At 42.6% G+C, this 21,630-nt stretch overlaps 1 protein-coding gene across 8 annotated transcripts in view; it reads right to left on the bottom strand.

Moving 5' to 3' along the window:
* The window catches only part of USP40 (ubiquitin specific peptidase 40), a 65,193-nt gene extending 46,145 nt beyond the window's left edge, over window positions 1-19,048 (bottom strand). For 4 of the 8 annotated variants that reach the window (XR_004647640.1, XR_004647642.1, XR_004647641.1 and 1 more), the window contains exons 1-12: window positions 18,922-19,015; window positions 17,761-18,005; window positions 16,663-16,730; window positions 15,650-15,763; window positions 14,817-14,981; window positions 13,942-14,088; window positions 10,649-10,792; window positions 8,318-8,446; window positions 7,197-7,337; window positions 6,740-6,847; window positions 3,219-3,543; window positions 2,606-2,687 (exon numbers count right to left, since the gene is read on the bottom strand). Coding sequence is in view for 5 of the 8 variants with exons in the window: in XM_034785345.1 (XP_034641236.1) it covers window positions 2,606-2,687; window positions 3,219-3,543; window positions 6,740-6,847; window positions 7,197-7,337; window positions 8,318-8,446; window positions 10,649-10,792; window positions 13,942-14,088; window positions 14,817-14,981; window positions 15,650-15,763; window positions 16,663-16,730; window positions 17,761-17,959 (1,622 nt within the window). In the remaining 3 variants the exon portion in view is untranslated. Of the gene's footprint in view, window positions 1-2,605; window positions 2,688-3,218; window positions 3,544-6,739; window positions 6,848-7,196; window positions 7,338-8,317; window positions 8,447-10,648; window positions 10,793-13,941; window positions 14,089-14,816; window positions 14,982-15,649; window positions 15,764-16,662; window positions 16,731-17,760; window positions 18,019-18,921 lie in introns of all 8 variants that reach the window. The other 4 variants (XM_034785343.1, XM_034785344.1, XM_034785340.1 and 1 more) reach the window with 4 other exon arrangements.
* Between the last annotated feature and the right edge of the window lie 2,582 nt (window positions 19,049-21,630).

Consider the following 21,630-nt stretch of genomic DNA (forward strand, 5'->3'; position numbering starts at 1 on the left):
CAAGAGCAAATAAGCTTTGCCTGGGCTTATTTTTCAAATAATACATTTCAGTGATTTCCTGGTGTCATAACTATAAAGGGAAGGGTAATAGCTGTCCTGTGTACAGTACTATAAAACCCCTCCTGGCCAGAGACTCCAAAATCCTTTTCCCTGTAAAGGGTTAAGAAGCTCAGGTAACCTGGCTGGCATCTGACCTAAAGGACCAATAAGGAGACAAGATACTTTCAAATCTTGGGGGGGAAGGCTGTTGTTTGTGTTCTTTGTTTGGGAGTGTGTTCGTTCTCGGGACTGAGAGGGACCAGACATCAATCCAGGTTCTCCACATCTTTCTAAACAAGTCTCTCCTATTTCAAACTTGTAAGTAAATAGCCAGGCAAGGTGTGTTAGTTTTCCTTTGTTTTCTCAACTTGTAAATGTACCTTTTACTAGAGTGTTTATCTTTGTTTGCTGTACTTTGAACCTGAGACTAGAGGGGAGTCCTCTGAGCTCTTTAAGTTTGATTACCCTGTAAGGTTAATTTCCATACTGATTTTACAGAGATGATTTTTACCTTTTTCTTTAATTAAAAACCTTCTTTTTAAGAACCTGATTGATTTTTCCTTGTTCAAGATCCAAGGGGTTTGGATCTTGATTCACCAGGAGTTGGTGGGAGGAAGGAGGGGAATGGTTAATTTCTCCTTGTTTTAAGATCCAAGGGGTTTGGATTTGTATTCACCAGGGATTTGGTGAAGGTTTTTCAAGGTTTCCCAGGAATGGAATCCATTGAAATGGTGGCAGCCGAACCAGAGCTAAGCTGGTAGTTAAGCTTAGAAGTTTTCATGCAGGCCCCTACATTTGTACCCTAAAGTTCAAAGTGGGGATCCAGCCTTGACACCTGGTCTATAGAAAGAAAGGGGAGACAACCACATAATTATCTGTCACTGCAGGGACTAATGGGGCCAGAGCTCTTGAAATCATAGAATGATGGATCCTTGAGCCAAGGGAGTTGAAGTCTCTGGGAACTGAATACAGGTGAAAAATCTGCTTAGCAAAGACTAATTTGCTGAAATTTAGTTTTAGTCTTAAAAGACCCTGTTTTTACTTTTGTTTGCTTGTAATCCCTTCCATCTTTATTCCTTATGCTTGGTATCACTTAAACTTTTGACTTTATTACATTTGTTTTAATTTTACTATAAACAAATTCAGTGTTTTGGTTAAAATAGAGTATTTGTTAACCCCAGTTAAGGTAACAAGCTGCTGGGTACTGCCTCTTTAGGAGAGCAGCAGATTTATCTTCTATAAGTATACACCAAAAGGGCTGGACAATACAGCGCAGATAGCTTTGTGGAAATTTGGGACAGAGGGGTGTTGAGGTCACCCTGCAACAGTACATGGCCAGTAGAAGCTAGAGTATGACCTGGATGCTTGGCTGCTGGCATCAGAACAGTGAGCCACTGCACCATAGCATTTAAGGCACTCAAAGTTTACAGGGCAGGCGATGACAAAACTCCTTACTGATCTGGGTTGAATCTCAAAGTGTCAAAGGCCCTCAAACAAACAAATCTATGCATTGTGCAGTGCAGAATAAAGAAACCCTCCAAAAACATGCTAAAATATTTGTTAAATAGTGCTGATTTCTTCCGGGCCCTTCAAAGATCCATTTGTAATATAATTAATTTGTTTTATGGAAGATAACCCTAATCTTCGTTTTTCTACCCAACTTGCAAATCAATACTGTAACACAACTGCACAATGGAAACAGAAGCTGCTCAGAGCCCCAAGATCTATAGCTAAAACCAAAAAGGCACATCAGCCCTGATATCTGCTACTTGCATCCACTTTTAATCTGCAAGGCAAAACAAGGTTTTTATAAAAAATAAAATTCACCCTGTGCAAAGGGGCCACACAAAGCCTATATATCACTTAAGGCTTCATTTGGAGAACTTTGGGTTTAAAGACTGCAGAGAGTGAATTCCAATAGCACAGTTTAAGTGAAAGTTTCTGTTCTGCTACACACCTGCTATTTTATTATAGGGTGGTTCCTTTCTCCCCCCATATCTCTATAAAGATACACCTCTACCCTGATAGAACGCTGTCCTTGGGAACCAAAAAATCTTACCGCGTTATAGGTGAAACCGTGTTATATCGAACTTGCTTTGATCCGCCACAGCGCACAGCCCCAGCCCCCTGAAGCGCTGCTTTACCGCGTTATATCTGAATTGTGTTACATCGGGTCGCGTTATATTGGGGTAGAGGTGTAGCTCTAACAAAATTCTTTCCATTCTATCCCAGGAGCTACATTAATTTACTTAAGTCTAGCACAATTTTTCATTTTTTTTTTAAAGTGTACTTGTTCTACAATTATATTAGTTTGACTGAGAAAGTAGGGCAGTAAAGGAATGTAACAGGGAGGTAGAGGAGAAGGCAGCAGACTAGAGTCAGGAATCCTGGATTCTAATTCCTGGATTCACCAATGACCTGCTATGTGACCTTGGATTAGTCATTTCATCTACATGACTCAGTGTTTCTCATCTGCAAAATTAGGATAACAATACTTTCCTTCTTTTGTAAAGCACTTTGAGATCTACAAATGAAAAAGTATTATGATGATGATTATATTACATACCTTCTCTTCTGCAGTTCAATGTTCGCAGCATCCATTTCATTCAAGAGATGGCCAGGAACCCGATATCTTGGATTTGCTTGTGCTGTGACCAAAGGAAGCTGGTTAGTTTGGATTTAGTTGTGTAAAGCCATACTGACAGGCTTGGAAGTGGCTCAAGGCCAGACCTCCCAATATGGTAATCTTTGAAAGTCTTTAATGAAGAAGGTGGTGGCTTCTCTTATAATACAGTCTTCAATTACAGGTAGATACAACATGCAAATTTTATTTCTGTTTATATTCCTATTAAGTGTTACTTAATGAAATATTAGGCATAACTGTTGCAGTATAAAAATTGTTGCTTGTATTTTCATTAATTTGCCAGTTTGTGGAAGAGGCTGGAAAATCTTGGCATCTGGAGACCATTAGCTGCCTAATTTATCACTACCATTCACACCACCCCATTAAATCTCCTGCTAACCCTTTCCTCCATTATGTAGTGGGAGGATTTTTCTATTCCTTCTGAACAGAAAATATATATAAGAACTCCACTGCTGGGTTGTTGGGTTTTTTTTGTTTGTTTGAAGTAAAAATAATTTTGTGGTGGTAAGAAGAGTATGGTGAGTATTTTTCATACCTTCAGATGGTCTTTTCAACTGGGATTTTCGATAAAACAGCATGTAGGCACTCTCTTTACCCTGAAATTGTTTCTCAATATCCTTCTCCTTAATGGGCTGGACTTTTGAATCATTCAAGTCAAACCAATGGGAACCAGAGGCGCTGTCCTTTAGCACTGTACATAGACTTTCTGAAGTCCACTGGACATCACTGTTCTGAGAAGGGCTTTGCAGAACTTGTCCTTGGCAATCTGACCCAAACTGGAGCTGATGGTACATCTCCTTTAGACTAACCTTATTATCATCAGGACTAAGTTGAAATATCTGAGAATGATTCTGCAAATACTAAAAAGGAAGAAAAACAATAGTGTCATAATGAAGAAAACATCTATTAAATGTGCAAAGCTGCATTTGCCACCTCCAAGCCTTCTTTGCATAGCTTGACCTCCCTGAAGTAACAACCACTTTTAGGTATCTCCAAAAAATCTGCTTCTGCCATGCTTCCTATAGTGATTCATCTTGATTTGCATAGAAACCCCCCTTTGTTGCTCCCCTCTCCCTCATGAGTCAATCCTTGGGCTGCAAGCTCCTCATGGCAGGAACCTTCCCTTCTTGTCTGTAAAGTGCCAGCCACATTGTAAGCACTACCACAAACAAAGAAAAAAATACAGCATCAAGAGTGAGATCACGAATTTTGAAGTCATTGGCCTAAATTCATTTGGTACTCAACTTGACACCATATAAGAACCCCAGTTTTCCAAAAGTGCTTTGCTCCTGCCTTCTGAAGAAGAATGTAGAGAGTGTCCCTCACCTAAACAGAATACAGCTTGGTCCATTAGCACACTGTAACTTTCACAGAACTTGAACCTTGGTCTCTCTCAGCTTTTGCCATAACCCCACTTACCTGACCCCCCCCTCCCCAAAAGTCTACAATGAGAACTACAGGGAAAAAAACCTTCAGTAAATTAAAGTGTGAAATAATAAAGATAGGTTAGGGACTGACAGCCCAAACAGGCTCCCAAAGTGAATACAGAAAACTAAGAACAGCTACGTGGCAAACAGACATAGTAAACACCTTTGATAAAAAGTAGAACTGCACGTAAGTGCCCAAAGGACAGGGTTGTTTCCTAAACTCCCAGAGTTTTCCTATTTTGTTTTCTTCTTGTATGTCATTTATTTTCTTCTTGTATATGCTTCTCAGCAAGTCTCCAGAATAAAACCCATGCTGCAAGATTTTTGTTGAACTAATATCGTTCATTAATTTAAGAGAGAATCGTCTGTTCCAGTGGCCTACCTCTGGAGACGAACAGGATAGATAAGTAACATGGCACTGAGTTGACAAACAACACCGTTATCAAGCCCAGCAAACAGACAAATTGAAGTGGAATGTTGGGTGGGGAGTAGGACAGCGGCAGGAGAAGAAAGATGATAAACCAGAACAAGGATTTTCCATGGATGAAAATTAATACTTTATATCACTGTACCATACCAATCAGAGCTTATGGACTTTAAATTGGTCATTCGTCCATAGGATAGTGGGTTTTGGCAGAGACCAGGGCCTTTATATTTCAGGAGCATCCAGCGGTCCCAATCTTGATTGTGCCAAGTGAAGTACAAACACACATAAAGACACTCTCTGCCCCAGACAGCTTACAATCTAAGCACTTTATATAGTAAATCCAAACCTCAGATAAGTGTAGTTTCTGATCACTAACAAAAGCACATTCTTGAAGTATCAAATGAGTTGATTTCAGTGTATGTTCATATAGTCTCATTCAAATAAGCACACACATGCATTAATCAGAACATGTCAGACAGATCTGTTCACTGAATGTACGGACATCATGAAAACCCACACAAATGTGCATGCACATTATAGTTGTTGATAACAGACATTCAATCATGACAGAAAACATTGTGCATGTTCAGTATGCTTTTTTGCTCATAGGTTATTTCTCAGTTTACTTTCAATCTCAGGAAAGCAGCTACTCCTCTAAGACAGCTCTGTTTGAATTTCACAATTTAAACTATTTTTGAATTATTCAAAATGTGAAAATTTTGCATTTCAGTGAATTTTTCTTGGGTGTGCTCAGGACTGCAACTCACCTTGCTTACTGATTGCGTGCTCTCTCTCTCTGTGTGCGTGTGTCAGCGAGAGAGAGACTTCTAGTGCTAAACTGGGTGTCAGCTCCATGTCACTCTAATCCGTTAGCCATCAAAACAATCTCATCAGAAGCTCTGCCAGCCTTTACCTTGCCTTGCAGATTAACTCTAGGTGCACCCCAATCCTTGAGCCCCCTTGAACAGCATTCCTCTGTAGTATCCAGTCCCTGACACCGGACACTCACAGAAATCACCAAGTTCGCTGTCTCCAAAGAGACAGTGTACATACCAGCCTGTCTAGTTCAGCTAAGGAGTCGCACCCTATATATATATATATTATATATATATAAAAAAAACAAAAATAAGTGCATTAACAAAGAACAGAGATTCATGAATACAAGGGACCGGTCAGTAAGAATAACATGCTCCTACAAGCTCTAGCAAGGGGTGTTCCTCATTGAAATGGATAACAAAATGTCTTTTTTGCTTCTCCTTATATTTCCCCAAAATTCATTGTTTTGATGCCAGAAACAAGACAACTTCCCTATGGTTTTAGTTTCTGGTGTCTTCCCATGTTGATTTCACATCCCCACCCTGGTCAACCTGACTTTTCCTGTTGGATTTTCTCAAATGCAGCTTCCTTTGTGTTTAAATTATAATAGAGACAGCATGGATAGGTGATTTCACACCCCTTTGTCTGGCAAAAAGCTGCTTGTCAACCCTGCCAGGAACACAGATTCTAAACATATTTTCAATACATACATATGACTTCTTAAATAACATGCATACATATAGCTGGCAATACTTACGACCAGCATGATATAAGCTTTCATTTGATACCTCACACAACATCCTTTATAGATAAATACTATGACAGCAAAGTGGTAGGTGTAGTGAATTTATCTGGTCTGACAAGAGTTACACAGAGTGATGACCCACCAATGGGCCTCTGTGTCACAACTCTTAAGAAGAATAATTCAAAAGGTTAAAAATGAGTTCAAACTCAAAATTCAAATGCAGCAGTTTCCTTTACTATTGCAATGCAATTCTTGAGCTGGCAAGCCTGAGAATTTAGCTAAAGTGATAATTTTTTGGATGTGTTCTAAACTACCAATGAGTAGGATTCAGAATAAGAGTTTCATTACAATCATGACTACTGAGTTGCTAATTCAAGTGTACGATATTTTTTAAATCATGATTAATATTTCTATATGTACTGACACTTCTAAATACATTACTATATGCATTTTCATTCATAAATTAGACTTACATTACAGACTGTCTGCTGGGAAAGGAGAGCCACTGTTTCTAACATTTGAAATTTTAGAAGAACACAAGTTTAAAAATTTTTCTTAAACTGAAAATTGTGAAGTGATTTGTTAGTAATAGGCTTAGCTAAAATTTAATGTACCTATTAGAGTTTTACTGGTTTTGTTACCTTTCGTATTGGTCCATATTGTTTCCTGTATTTTTTGTTCCAGGACATTCCTTTTTTCTCCAATAGTTTCTGCCCTAACTGATCCACAGGAATTTGTTTGGATTCTTCCTAAAGGAACACAGTTAACAGACATTGAAATGATGAAGTGGTGGGCAAAACCTCGAACACACCAACCAAGAAGTATGCAACAAACAGGAATGGTAATAAACTAATGGGTTTTGCTAACCTTGGCAATAGCTTGGGTAAACTACTTAAGGCTGCTAATGGATTGGCCAAACAAGTATTCAGAGAGATCCAGTGGAGGACTACTTTTATATTAAAAAAATCAACTTCACACTTTCAGTCTCATGCTCCTTGCTGAATTACTAGGACAAGTTTAGATTCTTTTCACTTACCCCACCCCTCTTCCAGATCAGTAATTAACAGGGAGCAGTAAAGATCTGTTTACATACCATACCTCTGATAAAATCCCTTTCAGGATTGTCAGTGGATTCTCCATTTCTTTGATATTTTCAGTATCTTTCTGAACCTTCTCGTTAGTCATCAGTTTGCTTTCTTCCTCCTGAAAAAGATCATTGATGGGGTCCTTACTACAAATCTATGGAAATAAAGATTAGTAAATACTATCATTTCAAACAGAGATGTGTATTTTTCCTTTTGCTTTCTAGCGCAGATTCTTTTCTTTTACTGAATTATGGACACCCATGCGTAACTGCAGCAGTTAAATGTGGAGAAAATGTCATTGAAGAAGTCATATCAGACCACATGCACTTACTCGCCAACAGGGTTGGCCATAGGGGCAGGCATCATATTGCTTGGCTGCTCCACTCCCACCTCCTTTTTTTAAATAAGCTTGGATACTCAGAGGCATCAAATACAATTTCCACACTGGATGGCAAAATACTTTGGTATGCAAGGCTGGCCCCATTACTGTTGTCTATAGAAGGCTCCTGATCACTCAGTTACTGCCCCTCCTAATTTCCACCCTTTCCTCACCCTCATGATGCAGCCTGTCAGATGAGATGACAAATATTAGATTCAAAGATTGCCAGTGCAGACAAGGTTCAGTGAACAGAAATTCCATGAGCTTTTACAGTGTAACAAAATAATGTTTGAAGAGGACTATCAAAACCTCTTACTGTATAGGACATTGACTTCTATAGATGCTGAAATCATTGGAAATTTTTGATATGGGCTGGCCAGCCTCACAGACAAAGCTGAAAGTTTAGCCTTCTAAACTTGGTAGGCCCCTTAAAGTCTAAATCCCTCTCTAAATCATATACTGCGACTTAACTCAGCGGGATAGCAAATAGACAACCAAATCTAGTCACAAGCTTTGATACAGTTTCCAGTCTCTGATTAGAAGAAATCATTCCTTGACTGAATAAAGGGTCTCTTCACATGAAATGAGTGCATGACAAAGGCCATGAAGGACAGCTTGAGTGAATGCCTCACTAGACTATTTTGTTGATACAAAGTGTACTTAATGCTTTAGTACAGTCTACATTAATACATCTCAAGGAATTGAAACTCGCCAAGCAGGAGAAAAGCCATATAAAATGAGTGTTCTAGACTTACTTGCAATTGCCAATTTCCTAATGCATCAACATCTTTGATATAAACATGGTAGTGTCCTCCATAGCAGCCACCTTTGTGTATAATAACAGAGAAGAGCTCATACATGTACTCCGAATCCTCCAACTGAGTCTAAAACAAGAGGAAATTAATAAACCCTACAAGTCTTTTACACAATAACAAGGAGGATTTTACACTATGGACAAAATTTCAGGCGTTTTAGTGGGGAAAAAGATCAATCAATGCAGTTCTCTGTTATCCACCATTATTCCAGAGTTAGAGATACATTTGAACCAAGCCAAAGATGCATTTAACTACTTTATAAGTAAAATATTTTCAGTAACAGTGGTCAACATAAAAGTATGTTTTATTCAAATACTGAAACATGCCAACTCGGCTGTCCCTGAAATTACTATTCATACATAGTGAAGTATAGTTAGCGGCTCCATTAGCTAATATTGTGTTGAATATTTCAATTGAATGCTGTTGAAATCCTTTTGTTTGGAAACAAAAATGTTTATCATAAACAAGTTTATACCACTTATTCCTAGGCATAGTTGCAATTTTCTGGAAAGTTACAAGTAAATAGTTTAGGAGTTCTAAGTTAAAAGTGACTTCTTGAGAAATGATGGTGGTGGGTGGGCAGTGATGAGCTGCCAAAATATTAACAACAGGTTCCCTCTTCCTCATCCCACGAGGGAGTCGTGGCTCCCCCTCCCCCCCCCCCGAGACTCCTGCCCCATCCAACCCCCCACATTCCTTGACGCCCCCCCCGGGAACCCTGCCCCATCCCCTCCCTTTCCCTGTCCCCTGACTGCCCCCTGCTGCCCCATCCAACCACTCCTCTCATTCCTGATGGCCCCCCAGGACCCCTGCCCCATCCAACCACCCCTTCTTTCTGTCCCCGACTGCCCCTGGAACCCCTGCCCCTGACTGCCCCCCACCGCCCCATCCAAGCCCTGCTCCTTCCTGACTGCCCCCCCAGGACCCCTGCCCCCATTCAATCCCCCCGGTTCCTGCCCTCTGACCATCCCAACCCCATCCACCCCCCCACAACCCCCCGAACTCTCCTGCCCCCTTACCGAGCTGCCTGGAGCCGCCCCGCCAGGGCGCGGGGTCCAAGCCAGGCTGGGGCCGGGCTGGGGTGCTCAGCCAAGGCCGGGGCGCTGGGGCCTGGGACGCTCGGCCGGGGCTGGGGCACTCGGCCCTGGGGTTCTTGGCCGGGGCGGCCAGAGCGCTCAGCCAGGGCTGGAGGGCCTGGGGCTGGAGAGTTCGGCATGGACTGGGCCAGGTCCAGGCCATAGCCACTCGGCTGGGACTGGGCCGGAGCCACGTGGCCGGCCGGCACTGGCACCGTGGGGCCTGAGTTGGGCCGGGCCGGAGCCGCAGGGCCCGAGCCGGGGGCACATGGCTGGGGTGCTCTGCCGGGGCCAGGCCGGGGGTGGGCTGGGGCACTCAGCCAGATCCAGGCCAGGGCCAGGCCAGAGGGGGCCAGGGACAGGCTGGAGGGAGCCGTTCTAAAAGAACTTCTAAATTTAACAACCGACTCCAGCTCACCACTGGGGGTGGATGTCTAATTTCACTGGCCCCTCTAAAAGGCTTTGTTAACTCTGGAAACTTTGTGAAGCTTAACAAAAAAAACCTCACATGCAGCTTAACTTTTACAAAAATTAAATAAAAGCAAAATAATAATATGCTCCTCCCCCAAAGCTAATGTTGAAAAAACCTTCCTCAACTGCCGATTTGCAGAACTTTAAAGACCAAAACCATGGTGATTAAGATTTTAGGAAAGCAGACTTTAAAGTGTGTCTGCAGTAAGTATATTATTTACATAGTTTAAGGACTAAAGTTAATTACGTAAAGGCTTTGTTTTGTTAATAACTATGTTTTGGTTATATTAATATGACTATTCATCTGTATAGATTTCTAAGAGAATGCATAAACTATAAGGGTGTGGAAATATACAACTGAGTTTCTATATAATGCTATTAGATAATACCAACATAAAAATTAATGTAATGCAACAACTAACTTTCAGGTAATGAGGTTTTTGCATGGAAATGTTCAATTAAGTTTTATGCTTTACTGATTTTTCCCATTTGTCAGTACTACACATCAAAGCTTTGTGTTCGCACCACAAAAGTTAGAGTTTCTAACACTATTAAAAGAGATCTCTTTTGGAAGGACAGATTGCAGACAGAGGGAAAGCCATACAGTTTCTCCTGCAAATAGCCTGTGACCTGACCAAAAAGGTAAAATGAAATATGGCTCATCCTGGAGATAAATTTCCCACATATTCAGCCAGAGAACAAATTAAGACAAAATTGTTCAAACCTGCTCACAAAAAGGCCTGAGGTTAATCCGGATAGGGAACGTATAGCAGCTTGTTTCCTTGTATCGTTCACACTTCTCAAAGTCAAAGTTAAACCTCAGGAGCGAGATAGTAAGAAAGGGAGGCAACTTACGTAGTTTAGCAGACTGTAAAATGAACAAAAAAGTTTTAAGTACGAGTTTATTACAGCAAAGAAGCAGCATGTCCTCCATTCTAAACACAACTCTCTCAGGCTGTCAGAAGAAAAGTTCCCCAAAAGGTTTCAATAGAAAGCAATCAGCCATTATGGATTTTGTAAGAGGATATCATTCATTAAAGAGAAGATTCCAAAGGTAATGACAATGGAAAGTAAAAATTCAAGCAAACTATGTAAGGGAGAAGTCTGGATAGCACATCAAAAGATGTATTTCACCACATTACATATTATGTGCAATGGTAAGTGTCGTAGGACAGATGAACAGTTAGTGACCTAGTTCTAGTAAGTGCCAACACAATCACTAGTCAATTCTTTGACACTTCCAAGAGAGACCCAAGTAATAAATAGTAGATGCTATACCATCTTTTATTCAGACCCACTCCTTGACAAGTTGTCCAGTACTGCACTAGTCTAAATGTTTCTCTTTCCCTCTGACAGGTTATGAGGTCCATCAGAGAAAAACCTTTGACTCCTTCGGGGAGGTCAGACATACCAGTTTTGAGGGACAGAGCACACAGACAGCCTAAAGAGTTTACAATCTGCTGAGATGAATGAAAGCAGTTTACCTTCTTTTCACTACCTTCCTTTAGAGGTGAATAATCCTGCCCTCTTCCCCAGAGAGAAAGAAGTGCAATGCAGGAGTTGGGGGTACAATTAACGGCACAGGATGTGAGGAAAGGTTTAAGGAGCTTAAGCTGAGGAGGCACACTTCCTGGACAGCACAGAAGAGTCCTTTAGGACTCCCCTGTGTAGTATGCTGGGCAGTAGGGATTCAGGGTCATGGGTGACTGATCCACTGCTACATTTCCCATCTTGTGCACTCTGCAGACATTTACAGTCAGATGATGTTGGTGTAAAATGCCACCAACAATGATCTGAGTCCAAGATTCAAGAATGAGGTGATTCTCTGCTTGTCTAGCACTTGTACAAGTGGAGTTACACTGATCTGCAAATTAAGTATACTTCACAAAAATAAAGACACCCTGATTTTTGGCATCAATGTTTGGACAAGATTGCTGGTTTGCACTTCAAATACAAAATTAACCCATTTCATATGTTCTATATTTTAAAAGTTAAAAGAAGCTTTCATATAGCGTACAAGATGCATTAAACATGTATGGTTCTCACCCTATAAGGGTAGCAAGTCAGCTTTTATAATAGTTAGTCTGCTTGCTCAACACAGGGAAATTTGAGATGGTTTTCCCTTTTGCTGATCAGTGCATTTCCTACTCCTGGGGGAATTCTGTGCCAACAAATTAAAAATTCTGCACACAATATTTTAAAATTCTGCAAATTTTATTTGACAAAAATAGCACTACATACTCATGCCAGTTTCAATTTTGGAAATTTATTTCAAAATATAGCAAGTATATCTGTAACAATACAGACACAGAAAAATTCCCCCAGGAGTAGAGAGTTAAAGAAACCCTTATGACAACCCAGTTCCTGCTTCTCTGCTTCCCCACCCCCAGCCCAGACACTCACACCCCCTATCAGACAGCTGTGGGTCCCCCCCCAGCACAGACACTGACAGACCCTACCTCCTAGAGCCCAGGAATCCAGAGGGAGAAACAGCCCGATGCTGGGTCCCAGGCTTGCACAGAGTTTCCTGCGCACCGCCACCTCCGTCCTATAGGGTATGCTGGGAACTGCAACTGCTGGGAACCCTCCAGTTCCCTCCCCCTCCTGCTGGCCTTGTCTTCTATTTGCGAGCTGGGCCCTGACAGGTCCAACAGCCCCTAGTGTCAGTCAACATCTTTGCAGCCCATTTCTGTGGGAGGGGAAAAGGAAACTGCACGCACAACATTAATTTCTCCAAAATTCTGCATTGTGCAGTGATGCAGAATTCCCCCACAGCAAAGGATAGAAATGCTGGAGGCTCAAAGAGGTTCAGCCAATGCATTTACAACTATTTTACCCCCATGGAGGTGCAGACAGCCTCAGCACAGAATCAGGACCAGAAGAAGCATGAAAAGAGCAGAGTGTACTCCAGCTCCAAGATCAGAATATTGGTCAAAAAGCAGCTTCATGGTTCAGAAGGTATGTCTACACTGGGAAAACTTGGAAGTATATTTCTGCATTCGTCCAAATCCCCCACCAGCAAGAGTGGAAGTGCTAATGTTCAGCAGGAACAGGCATTTAACAACCGGTTTAATCTAATTCTGTAAAAAGTGCTAGGAAACACTCCCATTTGCCGGGGAAATTTTAGTAGCCTTTGAGGAGAGGAGTATCAGGGGGTAGCCGTGTTAGTCTATATCTACAAAAACAACAAGGAGTCTGGTGGCACCTTAAAGACTAACAGATTTATTTGGGCATAAGCTTTCGTTAGTAAAAACCTCACTTCTTCGGATGACTCTATGCATCCGAAGAAGTGAGGTTTTTACTCATGAAAGCTTATGCCCAAATAAATCTGTTAGTCTTTAAGGTGCTACCAGACTCCTTGTTGTTTTTGAGGAGAGGATTTGTCAAACCCTGCCCAGAGCCATCAGTCTTAACTAGAAAGTTAGATTCTTTCATAATCTACTTTTAACAAAATTGTTTGCACCAGCCAGTTGTGGCCTTCTGATCTTCTCCAAGTTGTTTAGCTGCAGCTTGTCCTGTCCATTCTTGCCTCCAACCACAATTGGGATTATTTTAAGGTGAGCGAAGAGATCTGTTCTTCCACACCGACAGACTCATTCAGAAAAACCTTATAATTTGCTAAGCCTGAATGAACACTTGGATGCTAACTCAGACTAAGCTATTATGTGTTGAAGTGGTGCTGTAAATCACTGGAAGATTATTACTGATGATGAATTGATATTTCATACTGCCCAAATCTTACCCCATCCATCCAGGAACTAGTAAGAAACTGCAACAATGTACATGTTAACACAAGACATAAATTTTTTAAACTATTCTTATACGGGAGGGGGAGGGGGGGAGAAAAGAGAGGTCTTTTCACATGTTCTCCACTTAAGGGGACTGCTACGAGTTCATATGTTAATCAATTTGGCAGAGAATGCTAAAGCCCTCCCTCATGTAAAGTACCAATATCAATCTTCTCCAAATTCCTCAACTGCTGTCAAACTGGATGCTATGGACAAGGTAACCCATTACCTTTGCTGCTTCAACCAGTTTGTTGCACGCTCCACATCGGTACAAGTTATCATTTTCAAAATATTCCTCTTCCACATACATGTTCCACAGGGCCTCCTCCAAGCCAGATACATCCTTGACTGCCACCGTTAGATCTAAAAAATCCTCCTACACAACAGTACAGTAGAGAACAAAAGCCAATACGTTGTGTAAACGAGGCCAGATTTTGATATTTGGTATACTACAGCACATTTGCATGCAGACACAATAGCAGATTTGTTAAATATAAAGAAACACACTAATGTAAGTCATGCGTCTGGATTAAAGAAATCTCTCATCACTATTTCAGCAATACTAGTATTTGTAGGATTAAAAAAAAAAAAAAAACTGTTTAATTCCTCTGTCATAATTTAGTTTTGTAAGAAGTCCTGGTTGTAAAAAACAGATTAAAAAAAAAGTAAAAATAGAGGGTAAAACGTGAATGAAACAAATGGAGTTTCACTGTATTAACATGATTACATCTTAATCATATCTACCATTGACGATACACAGTAACTCAGCTAGAAATTGCCATAGTGTTACTATTTTCTTCTGATGATTCATGCCCTCACTATAGCTTAGAAAATATCAGCCAAGACTCAGTATGAACAAATAAGCCTTGAATATTTTCCATGTGTTTAGAAGTCTGCAGAGTCCTAACCCATAAAAGCTGCATGGTTCCAATAAATTGATTATTAGCATGGTCAAAATATTTAATTAACTTGGAATATTTTGTGGGGTTAAGCAAGCATTTACATGTACAGAAAATTTAACATCTTCAATAAACCGTAACCTGCTTAACAAGTTGTCAACAATTTATGCTATTAAACACACACAAAGCCATCCTAGGAATTCACCTGTCTCTCACTGACATTCTTGCACTCCTTACAAACAATCTGGTTAACAACAGTCCCATGGTACAACCGATTAATAAGGTCATGGCCAGAAGTCCCCACAAGGGAAGTTTCCAAAGCACTGAACAGAATCCGATTTAACTCTTGTACATCATGTTGTCTCATCTCCTGCAAGACAACATAGGACACATTTTTAAAAAAAGGGTTTATTAGTGCAGGCTCCTGCTTTTCATATTATGATGACTAAAGCATTTTCTAAAAGCAATAATCAAAAGTTACATTAGAGACATAACAAAGACCTTAAAAGGAAGCAAGATACAATGTGAGAGTTGCCTACTACCAAGAGAGGAATACTGTGCTAACTTAAAAGTTTGTTTTTCCCCCCCACTTCTTTCCAGCCTTAATTTACTTCCATTATTTATGCAACAAGCATGCATAACGTAAACCAGGTCATACACTCTACTCCCCTGAACTCAGTGGGACTATTCCCTTTCATAAAGTAAGTGCCTAATTATTTGAAGGACTTGGAGCCTTAAGTCATCAGGCAAACAGTATTGCTGCAAAAAATGAAAAACTACAGAAATATTTTTAAAATATATTTTATATCTGTAGAAACCCATTTTCTTGTTCTCCATAGGAAATAGTCAATATGTGCTTTCAGTGGGGATGCAGGCAAAAAAAAGAATAATATTTGCCAACTTAAAAATATATTTCCCCAGCTTGAAAAATTTTAAACTTTCTCACATGTCAAAATATTTCAAGTCTCCAAGAGTCATCCTCTCTCTCTTTTGGAAGAAACTCTTACAAGCTGTGTCCTTACAGATACCATACTGTACCTCATTGCTGTTCCATCCAAAGCTCTCAGTGAGGTCTGTTGTAGATGCAGCCTGCTGATCTAAGAGCAAAAGCTGAGCAAATAATCTTTGTAACTGTAATGGAATTATTCGAACCTAAATGTTTAAAAAAAAAAGGTTTCAGGAAGCAACTTCAAAACCAGTACTTTAAATAAAATGAATTAGGATTTAGCACAGAAGTGAGAAGAAGCCACCATCAACCCAGTAGCACTTGTGTTCTAATTATAACTTGGCCTACTTCACAATTCTATAAACATGGATACATCTTTCCAAAAATCTACATTCATCCTTAAGTATCTCCGAGAAATTTAAATTCATTATTTCATACACAGAAAGAAAAACAATCATAATATAAACAGTAACTTTCTTTTGTATTTTGCACATTTTAGTACCTCAAAAAAACAAAAGAACATGGCCTTCGGAGATTTAATTAAATCATAGCTAGGACAGCTACCTATTGTAGCTTTGATTTACAGAGAAAACTCACTTCACCAACAACTTGCTTCTATCACTTTAAACAGAGAATACAGAAACAAAATCTGTGTTCCAATGCTAGTAAGCATTTTAAAAATAAAAATTAGGCACCATCCTGTAATGTCTTGTGCATAGGTAGACCACTACATCTGCGTGGCTCCAGAAGGATGCAGCAGTCCCACAAACAAGAAGTCACAGAATTGGAGCCTTAATTAGTAATAAAGAAAATATGGGACAGTACTGTACAAGTTTTGGGCCTGCTCTTGCTCCGACTGAAGTCAGAAGGACTTTTACTATTGGATTCTATGGGAGTAGGATCAAGATCTATAATATTATTGCAAAATAACTGGCGCACCAGCTTTCACCAGTGCACAAAACAGAATGCATTGACAAACCAAATTCTTGGCTTCACAAATTATTATATTTCCCAGTATGGTCAGAAATTGTATTCCCTCTTGATTCAAACCCTCATTTTTCTGAATCAACCTACAGCAGAGGATAATAAGAGTAGATTTTAACACCTTTACATCAGGTTTATTGATATCTTCCAGAGAACCAAGTTCTTCAGGGCCTAGGGAAAACAGTGCTTCTGTAATGGAAAAGGAAACATGACTTTAAAATAAAGAAGCTTTACATTCATATGTACCGTATTTTAGTTTATTTGTATGAAAAGTTATCAAAAACATCCCTGGAAATCCTTAAGTATCTTAAGAAGTTTATTCCTGAAAGACATTTGCACTTTTTTGTACCAATTTATTTTCACACCATCCAAATTAAATACCAATATTAAGAAACATACAAATGGTTAGATGTCTTGAAGAATTGCTTCTTCATAAGTTAATGGTTATGTGAAAAGTGAATGAGAGGCAATGGCCAAAGTGAAACTGCGTCCTATTTTAAATAAGAAGTTATAAGCACATTTGTGTCTCTATGATGTGAATTATACATAAAATATCTAGACAGGATACATGTCTTTTTGCAGAAGTGAGAGATATTAACTTTATGGACCACCTGCTCTGTTTTCATCTTGGCTGCTACAGCTTATCTGGAGTGAACAGTGCTTTTGAAATTGGCTTTCCATTAGTAATGTTTTATAAATAACAACAACTGTCAGCAGAATTTCTAGTAAAATATTGTTAGTATGACATGTTGCTGGTAGAGACAAAAGCAGGGACTTTTGCTCTTTTGGACATTCAGAGAGCTTTCTACAGTTTTGACTGGACTTTCTCTGTTCTGATTGGTTATTTACTTCAATCCTACCCTCCGTCCACAGTCTCTCCACCTTAGCTTTACTCCATACCTGCCCCTCTTCTTTCCTGCCCTTCCCTTTTCTTTTATTCAGTGTATCCCTTCTTAAATGAACCCCCAAGAAGGGGGGGAAACGTGGAACAGAGTGTTTGCTACCATCACATCTTTCACTCCGCTAGTGTGTTCTACTCCTCCCTCCACTCTGGGTCTGTCTGGTCTATTTAGCTTGACAGCTCTTTGGAGGGAAGGACTGTCTTCTTCTCTGTGTTTGTACAGTAGCCGGCACAATGGGGTTGGCCCTTAGGCATTACTGTAATAAACATGGTTAATTTTAAAGTTACTTTAGAAAGTTATATTTTAAGATACAGTACCTCTAAATTCTGGCGTGAAATGCAAAGTCTGGAGAAGGGAATTGAGGTAGCAGGTTCCGCCCTGATTTTTGATACCACTTAATTTGGTGAACTCCCTTGGAGCGGGAGTCCCGGTATCTTTGGACTTTGATTTCTTCCCTTTTCCACATTGATTATTTGACACAAAGGAAAAGTCCTCTTCAAATAAGTCTCCAAACATTGTGAAGCCACAGTATAGTCCTTCAGAGATCCAACCTAAATCACCACTTAGCACAAAAACTGCAATATTAATTGGTTATGCAGTACATGCTAATTGAATCTTGAGCATTGTATTTTCAAAAGTTCTCAGCCTAGGCCTAACTATGTCACCACTGAAATCACTGATGCCTCCATTCTATCTAGTCATCTATTATAAATCACAAAAATAAACTTTTAGCTATAAAATAAGATAATCTTAAAGTTTTTATTGTTTTTGTACTTCCACAGAGTTCGGTTCCCAGACCTTTTGTAATTTTATTCCAATCTTAGCAACCAAAGCCTTGTCTATACACAAACTTGCACCAAAATAGCAGCTTTTATTTATACTGTTGCGGTTTAGTTGCAAGTCTGTACACGATACTTATTTTGGAATAAAAAACACCCTATTTTGATTTTGGTAAAAACAGGGCATGTCTTCCAAAACAAGAGGGTCCATGCACAGACTTGTAACCAAACAACAAACGGTATCAATCAAAACCAATGTAGTTAGTTGGATGCAAGAGTGTGGTGCTTGAAAGTGTGTGTTTAGACAGCGCCAAGCCAATGTAATTAGGCTTGGCAGAATATGATTTTTTGTTTTTGTTACAATTTCGACAGAGAACATCATTTTAAAGCCCCCTCCCCCATGTTTATCTATTTTGTGCTCGCGGTTGCACAAAATCATGGGTTTTAACAAGCACTTTCCCCGGTTTTTCCGAGGGGAGGTGTTCATTCACAGTTGTAGGGCCGTAGGGGGAGGAAGGCCTGAAATCCCCCCCGCAGCCCAGCCACAATCCCTGCGCCGTGCCGGGCAGGTAGGACGCAAACGCCCCGCTGAGCTGCAGCTTCCCCGCCGTGGCCCCGCCCGCGCGTTGGGGGGGGGGTGTCTCCGCCCCTCCCCCACACGGCAGGGGGCTCCGACGGTGAGTCCCCATCCCCGCTCACCGCTCACTGCCGGGACGTGGAGCCACACTTGAGCTGACACCAGAACCGCCGCCAGCTCGCCGCCGCCATGGTTGTTTTGGCTTCGTTGTCAGCCGGCTCCCACGGGGCCCGATGGGAGTTGGAGTCTTTCCCTGGGGCCCTGGGCGCCCGCACCGCCGCCTCCCGCAGCCTGGACTACAACTCCCACAAGCCACCAGGCCACGCGCCGGCTAGAGTCAACGGCCACCAACCAATCCCTCGGCGTCCGCAAGGGAAACTGTGGGTGGCCCACTTCACCTTCGGTAGCGGCATATGACCGGAAGCGGTGGGCGCAACGCCTTCTGGGAAGTGTAGTTGACTAGGAGTGGGTGCCCCAAGGCCCTCTGTAGTTGCCTGGGAGTAGTTACCGCATTACCTGCTGGGAGATGTAGTTTCTCTAGCGAAAGGTGGCTACTCTGTGAGAATTAATCTAATGGGGAATTTTTTCCAAAAATGTGGTACAAAGACTCATAAAATGCCACCCATCCCTTCTCAACACAGGCGAGGATTTTTTAAATATATAAAAACGTCCGGAAAATACGGACGTATGATAACCCTACCCACTGCCCCCTCTCCTCTTGGGGTGTCAGCTCGCTCAGCCTGCGGATTGCAACCCCCCCGTGCTGCTGCAACCCTGCGCCCCACGGCTGGGAGCGGTGGCGTCTCTGCAGCCAGCTGCTGGTGCGGGGAACCCGGGGCCGCTTCTCCCTCCTCTGAGCATCCCCCGCGGCTCTGGCAGAGCCTCAGTCTCCCCCCTCCGTCCCGGCCGTGCAAGGAGCCCGCCCATTAGCGGTCCGTGCAGCCGGGGCTGCCTCCCCCCAGCGGAGCCGCTGCCCGGGAGCGGGTCCCGGCGCAGGGGAAAGTTTCTCGGCGCGCGGCGGCGGCTCCCGGGAGACCGAACTCCTCCACCCGGGAAGGGGCCGCGCTGCAGCGCCTCCCGCAGCCTGAGCTGCCGCAGCCTCGCCAGGTCCATCTGGGAGTGGGGTGGAGGCTCCCCTGAGGGAGGTGAAGGGTGGGGGACTCTGAGGTGGGGGGGATTCTGAGGGTAGGGGGCTATGGGAGGGGGTGGGGGCTCTGAGGCAGGGGCTGTGGAGAGTGGGGGGCTGTGGAGGGGTTGGGCTATGGGAGGAGGTGGGGAAATGAAGGGCAGGGATTATGGAGGGAGGTGAAGGGGCGGACTGAGGTGGGGGCCATGTGGAAGGTGGGGGTGCTATGGAAGGTGGGGGCTATGGGAGGGTGGGGGGGCTCTAAGGCAGGGGCTGTGGACGGGGGGGCTGCGGAGGGCAAGCTCTCAGGAGAGGGGGCACTGAGGCAGGAAAAGGCTGAGGATGGGCCCTGTGGAGAGCGGGTGGCTCTGGGGTAGGCCTGGGGGGTCCGGTGGACGGGCAGGAGGCGGCTCTGGGGTGAGGCCTGGAGGGGGGTCCGGCGGGCGGGCGGGAGGCAGCTCTGGGGTAGGGTTACCATTTGTCCAGATTTTCCCGGACATGTCCGGCTTTTTGGTCCTTAAATCCCCGTCCAGGAGGAATTTCCAAAAAGCCGGACATGTCCGGGAAAATAGGGAGGCATGGTAAGGAGACCGCCTTCTCCCCGGGCTCCAACTTTCCCAGCTCCCACTGCTCTCCACCACAGCGGGGGCCGAAGCAACTTCCCCAGCGCAGCAGCAGCCAGGGGGCGGGAGGGAGGAGGGGGAATGCGGGGTGCTCAGGGGAGGGGGCGGAGTTGAGGTGGGGAAGGGGTGGGGTTGGGGCAGGGCTAGGGGCCCGTGGAGTGTCCTCTTTTTGCAGTATTGAAATATGGTAACCCTATTGAAACTAGATTCTATCAAAACACCCCTGTTGCCAAGTCCTGCAGTGTTATCATGAGTCTTGTGATATTTAGTGATTTTCTTAACAACTCAGTTCCTGGAGCTGGAAGGTTGCAGTAGAACGTCCCCCCCCTCTCCCCCCCCCCAAAAAAAAAGCCAGTGGGAGAGTTTTCTAGCACTGGAGCTTGGAGGCAGAGCTTGAAAGCGAGAAGTAAATATACCAGAAGGCAAATAAAATGACCCAATGTTTGTTTATTTTTAAATAATGGTTTTTAATCCAATCTCATGATTTTGGGACACCTGTCTTGTAATTTTTCAGTACAGGGCCTTGGCAATAATCAACGGCTGACAAAGTGCTCTGTGCTGTTCAAAATGCAGGAATAAAGATGGTCCCTGCTCCAGAGAGGTTATAATGCTGAAGGAGTTTGCAGTGTAGAATCTTCGATTTACTAGCAAAGGCTATTCCAAAACAATCCACAGGATGAAAGGCCCAGGGAAGCAGAGCAGTTAATGGGAGCAGAGGGAAACCTTCCCATAGTTGGGATCCTCCTTCCAGCTGGTGCTGGGGTTGCCTTTCACACTGAGAGGTAACCTCTCCGGGGGAGGGAATTCCGGTTGCTAGGAAAAGGCAGGTGTTAGTAATGGGAGATTCGATCATTAGAAACGTAGCTGGGTTTGTGATGACCGGGAGAACCGTATGGTGACTTGCCTGCCTGCTGCGAAGGTTGTGGATCTCTCGAGGTATCTAGACAGACTTATATGTAGTGCTGGGGAGGAGCCAGTGGTCGTAGTACGTGTAGGTACTAATGACATAGGGAAGGGTAGGAGAGATGTCCTGGAGGCCAAATTTAGGCTGCTAGAGAAGAGACTGAAATCCAGGACCTCTA

This window comes from Trachemys scripta, chromosome 11, assembly GCF_013100865.1.
Source record: "Trachemys scripta elegans isolate TJP31775 chromosome 11, CAS_Tse_1.0, whole genome shotgun sequence".
Lineage (NCBI taxonomy): Eukaryota > Metazoa > Chordata > Testudines > Emydidae > Trachemys > Trachemys scripta.